The sequence below is a fragment of the Austrofundulus limnaeus genome, unplaced genomic scaffold, assembly GCF_001266775.1.
Source record: "Austrofundulus limnaeus strain Quisiro unplaced genomic scaffold, Austrofundulus_limnaeus-1.0 Scaffold194, whole genome shotgun sequence".
Taxonomy (NCBI): domain Eukaryota; kingdom Metazoa; phylum Chordata; class Actinopteri; order Cyprinodontiformes; family Rivulidae; genus Austrofundulus; species Austrofundulus limnaeus.
Genome location: NW_013952596.1, coordinates 644,809 through 649,715, shown reverse-complemented (window position 1 = coordinate 649,715; position 4,907 = coordinate 644,809). Strand labels below are relative to the sequence as shown.

Sequence of the window (4,907 nt, the reverse complement as noted above, 5' to 3'; positions counted from 1 at the left end):
TAAAAATGAACAAGAATAAGGTTTTCAGCACAGAACAGTAAATAAAACAACTTATTGRGATATTTTTCATTCTTTACCACAGATTTTCACGTTGGCGAGGATGTGTTTGTTCTCGTGCAGGTGGTCGTGGAGGACGAGGCGCATCGGGAGCTCGGCGAGGACGAAACTCAGCTGATATGGGACAAATAAAAAAAAGTCACGCACACCTGATAGTTTCTTCTTGAGTTCGACTTTAATTTTTAGCAAAAGTTTGCACCAAAGTTCTGCAGAAAACGAGTTMGTTAAAACAAACGGAGACTCACGTTGAAGATGACGAAGAACAGCGACTGGAAGATGATGATGTAGCCATGGCACGCTCCCTTTGGAGGCTTCTTCTGCTCCTGAACATGTTCCTCCCTGTAGTTGACGTACTCRTAATACTGCTGCGCCATCCTGCATGCAGCGAGAGCAAGAAGCTCACTTTAAAAGACCTGCAGCTTTGATTTATTTCTGTTATTTAACATTTATTTAACCTTTTATTTAACTTTTATCTAAACTTAATCTCAACTTTATTTAACTTTTATTTAACCTTTTATTTAACATTTCATTTAACCTTTATTTAATCTTTTATTTAACCTTTATTTAACTGGGCAAGTCCTGGTTCATCACGTTTGGGTTCAGAGGAACCAAACAGGACAGAAACTCAGTCCATCTGTACGTTTTCCTGTTTCTCACCTYGTGATATAATTTCCCAAAGAGGCCCACAGCGGCACAATGGCCACCCCGATGGCGACAGCCGAAGGAACCAGAGTGTAGTATCGCTCCCAGTAGTTTGTTGAGACGAACAGAGCGTAGATCCCCGAAGCCAGGAACATCATCCACTTTGTACCAAGAAACCTGACGTCCAGAACAAAACTGTGAGAGCTGAACAATGACTTTTTATAAGGTTTTCTGAAGAAGCTGAAACTGGATTGTTAAAGCTGAGTGGAGCAGAACACTRGCTAAAAGGAGAATGATGGGATAAACAAAAACAAACAAGAGCAGAACATGAGCTATAAGAAGTGGAGCACGAGCTAAAAAAGGAGCAGAACTTGAGCTGGAAAAGGAAAAACATGAGCTAAAAGGAGAAAACTGAGCCAAATGGGGCAGATCATGAGCTATAAAGAGCAGACCACTAGCTAAAAGGGAATGGTGGACTAGAAGAAACTGAACTCAAGCAAACATGAGCTGAAAGGAGCAAAACATGAGCTAAAATATGCAGAACATGAGCTATAAGGAGCAGAACACTAGCTAAAAGGGGAATGATGGGCTAAAAAGAACTGAACTCAAGCAAACATGAGCTGAACATGAGCTGAAATGTGCGGAACATGAGCTAAAAGAAGCAGAATGAGATATCAGGTGGCGCACGAGCTAAAAAGGAGCATAACTTGAGATGAAAGTGGCAAAACATGAGCTAATAAAAAGAGAAAACTGAGCCAAATGGAGCAGATCATGACTTAAGAGTTAAAAGAAGCAGAAAATGACCTCAAAGGAGCAAAACTCAAACTATAAGTAGCCGAACRTGAACTAAAAGGAGCAARACCGCAGCTAAAAGCAAAAAGAAGCAGAACATGAGCTATTAARAGTGAAGCAMGAGCTAAAAATGAGCTGTACCTGARGTGAAAGTAGCAGAATATGAGCTAAAAGGAGCAAGACCGCAGCTAAAAGCTAAAAGAAGCAGAACACCACCTCAACAATTTCGTTCTGCATTGCATCTTGATGTTATGTGTGAATGACAATWAATGACTCTGAAAATCAGRACACAACCTAAAAACTAAAAGAAGTTTAATGCTGACTCAGCATTCGCACCAATCTGCAGGAGGTCATTGGGTTTGTTTGGATGAAAGCGTTAATCTCTGGTTTCCTGTTGGGTGTGACTCTACCTGATGAGAACAGGTGTGTAGAGCAGGCCGATGATGGGTGTGACGTTGATGCCCATCAGCATCTTCCGGTCGATGTCTTCCAGGCCCAGGTTGCTGTACTTGACCTCCCTGTAGGTCATGTCGTAGTGGAGGGTCAGCTGCATCTGCAGCAGACCTGAACCAACAACATCACAGTGTAAACAGGAAGGCTCCTCAGCCGTTCTGTCTCTGCTCAGACTTAAACACACCCATGTAAATGCTGTAAACCATCATGGCTCCAAAACTTCCTGCAACAACGTTCTTTATGACTCCCAGCCTCTTCCTCCTGTAGTATTTCCTCTCCTCCTCCTCCTCGTTGTACTGCGCCTGCGGGCCCAGAAACTCCTCCATCTGAGGCGAGAAACAAAGTGTCAGGAACGTCTCCCTCCAAGGGTCTCTGACYGGGACGCCGACTTGAGCCCACCTGGCCCTGCATGTTGTCCTCCTGGTCCACGTTCAGCAGTTCGTTCGCGGCGCTGTTGAGGGGCCTCCCGATCTGATCGGCATCCTCCACGAGCTGCTCAGCCTCCGTGACCTCCATCTGTGGACAGCATCAGCAGCTTCCAGCGTCACTGATTCGTGTCAGACTGGAACAAACTCACTCAATAATCTGTTTATTAAAGGAATGAGGTGAATCTGAAGCTAAATAAATCTGTTTATTCACCTGGAATTACAGGATTAGAACATTTATTGTTTTATTTGGATCCACATTAGCTTCCACAGCAGTGGTTGCTAGTCTTCCTGGGATCCATAAAAATCAAAAATACAAAAATACAATTAACAGTACATGTGATTAAAATCTACATACTCTTTTTCCACAGAGTTTTAAAAACTATTAAGGCCTCACAGCGGCCACTTAATCCACCCAAGCAGGCAAATGCAGTCTGCAAAACACCTCATCACTCAAACAATTACAATAATAAAACATAAATATGCAATACTTTTAATGCAATAATTTCTGTTTTATGGTTTTCTTAAAAATATTTGGATTTTGGATTTCCCTAACACTGAGAGTAAATTCCACTCAGACGCCCCTCTATACAGAATTGTTTTCCTCATAAAATTACTTCTAGGGCTTGGAACGTGTTACATGCTCATGACAATGTCCACTGAATAATATTCTTTCTCTAAAACAATGTGTATTATTAATCATTACCATAAGCGTAAACAGTGGAAGACTGTATTTTGTTTTTGCCTCCACAGTTAACTAAGACAGTTAGATGCATCTCATGCATATTGGTGCATAAAGGACTGTTCAAAACTACTCTGGCTGCTCTATTCTGAGCTATTTGAAGTTTTCTGGGCTGCATTGGACCAAACTACAGGACAATACTGTAAATGAGTTAAAACAAAACTTTGAACAACATTTTCCATTACAGCAGTTGGACAATAAGCAGAACATTTTCTTGACATAACTCCCCTGGCCATCATACCAACCACATGGTCAATCTGATCTGACCAGGACTATAAGCTGTCTAATTTGATACCCAGCTGTTTGAATTTGGTGACCTGCTCTACCTTGGTATTCTCAATATTAAGATTAAGTGAGGTCAAATTTTGCAACRTACACTGCAACTGGAAATATTTAATATCAGTTTATTCTTTTTCACCCAGTCCACTATTGTGTTTAACTGTTGCTGTAGACTCACAGTTCTGGCATTGCTGTTGCTGCAGTGTACAAACACACACCTGATAGTTTCTTCTTGAGTTCAACTTTAATTTTGARCAAAAGTTAAGAGAACGAGAAAACAGCATTCCTTACAACACTATCCTTTTCAACAACATATGGAAAATCCTTTATAAATATTGAAAATAAAAGTGGACCCAAACAGCTTCCTTGTGGTACACCACATGATGTTATACTGTTAGAAAGACTGCCATTGAAAAAGGCTATGTCCTACTCCTACCATATGCTTTAAGTTTGGCATGTGGTCGATTACATCAAAAGCTGCAGTAAAATGCAAAAACACAGCTCCTACTAGTTTCTTTGCATCTAAACATGTTAGTAAGTAAAGTTTTATTTATGTAGCACCTTTCACAGAAATATATTCACAAGGTGCTGTACAATCATCATGTTAAGTATTCTTCAGTCGGTATTAGTTGAACATAAATTTAATTTGTGCAATCCTCACACAGAGTAGGCTTGTTTATTAAAATGAATGCTTTTTTTAGTTTCAGAGCAAAGATCAGTACAGAAAAAAGAAACTCAACAACTTCTTAAAAATGTTTGGAGGTTCTAAATAATAACGAAGTAATGACTGCTTTAGAGGATTAAAAGTCACATTTTAGACATGAATGAGCTTTATGATCATGTTTYTATCATTTAACTTTCTGTAAGAACACAAATAATCAAACAGAACCTTACAGGTCAGTTTTGTACTGATTCAAGTCCTTATTTAATTTGTCTGATTGTATTTGAACGCAGCACTGAACAAATACAACTTTAAACCCCAGAATGTGACTTTTAATGCCGTTTTAAGCAGAACTCACCATGTTGCTGCTGCTTCTTCCTGACTGGTTCAGMATAAAAACTGTGCCCCCCTCCCTCCCCACCTGGAGGACAGACACCTCCTCCCCCTCCGGGTCACTTCTTCTTGTTGGTTCCTCTTTCAGAGGCACGAGCTGCAGGTATAAATACAAGTTTCACGAGGGAAACGAAAGTTTGGTGTCTTCACTTCCTCCTTTTGTGCCTGCCTGTTTGTCTTAAAGCTACAGACACACGTTCTGGAGGCTCTGCCTCCTCATGACTCACATTAATGTGGGACAACACGCAGCTGATGTGAAGACAACCGGAACTGCTTTTATTAGAGTCATAAACCACATGTTGTACAGCTTCTCTGCCAGGTTCACACAAACAGAAAACATTACAAAAAAATGGTTACAAAGTACAAGAAGTGACAAAGTTCAGAACTTCAGCATGAGCCGACAGCACAACCCAGAATTAAAACAAACTCAACAGAGCTGGATAAAAAAAAACCTATTTTTTTT

The 4,907-nt window shown here is 40.4% G+C and overlaps 2 protein-coding genes across 2 annotated transcripts in view; both read right to left on the bottom strand.

The window, feature by feature from the left end:
• The window catches only part of unc93b1 (unc-93 homolog B1, TLR signaling regulator), a 12,551-nt gene extending 8,008 nt beyond the window's left edge, over positions 1-4,543 (bottom strand). The window contains exons 1-7 of the mRNA XM_014018503.1: positions 4,410-4,543; positions 2,344-2,460; positions 2,129-2,270; positions 1,902-2,055; positions 715-876; positions 303-432; positions 78-171 (exon numbers count right to left, since the gene is read on the bottom strand). Of these exons, the coding sequence (XP_013873957.1) occupies positions 78-171; positions 303-432; positions 715-876; positions 1,902-2,055; positions 2,129-2,270; positions 2,344-2,460; positions 4,410-4,412 (802 nt within the window). The 5' untranslated portion in view covers positions 4,413-4,543. The remainder of the gene's footprint in view (positions 1-77; positions 172-302; positions 433-714; positions 877-1,901; positions 2,056-2,128; positions 2,271-2,343; positions 2,461-4,409) is intronic.
• Positions 4,544-4,694: 151 nt separating this feature from the next.
• timm10 (translocase of inner mitochondrial membrane 10 homolog (yeast)) overlaps positions 4,695-4,907 on the bottom strand; it is a gene marked incomplete in the record, with an annotated part of 2,967 nt that continues 2,754 nt past the window's right edge. The window contains 1 exon segment of the mRNA XM_014018508.1: positions 4,695-4,843.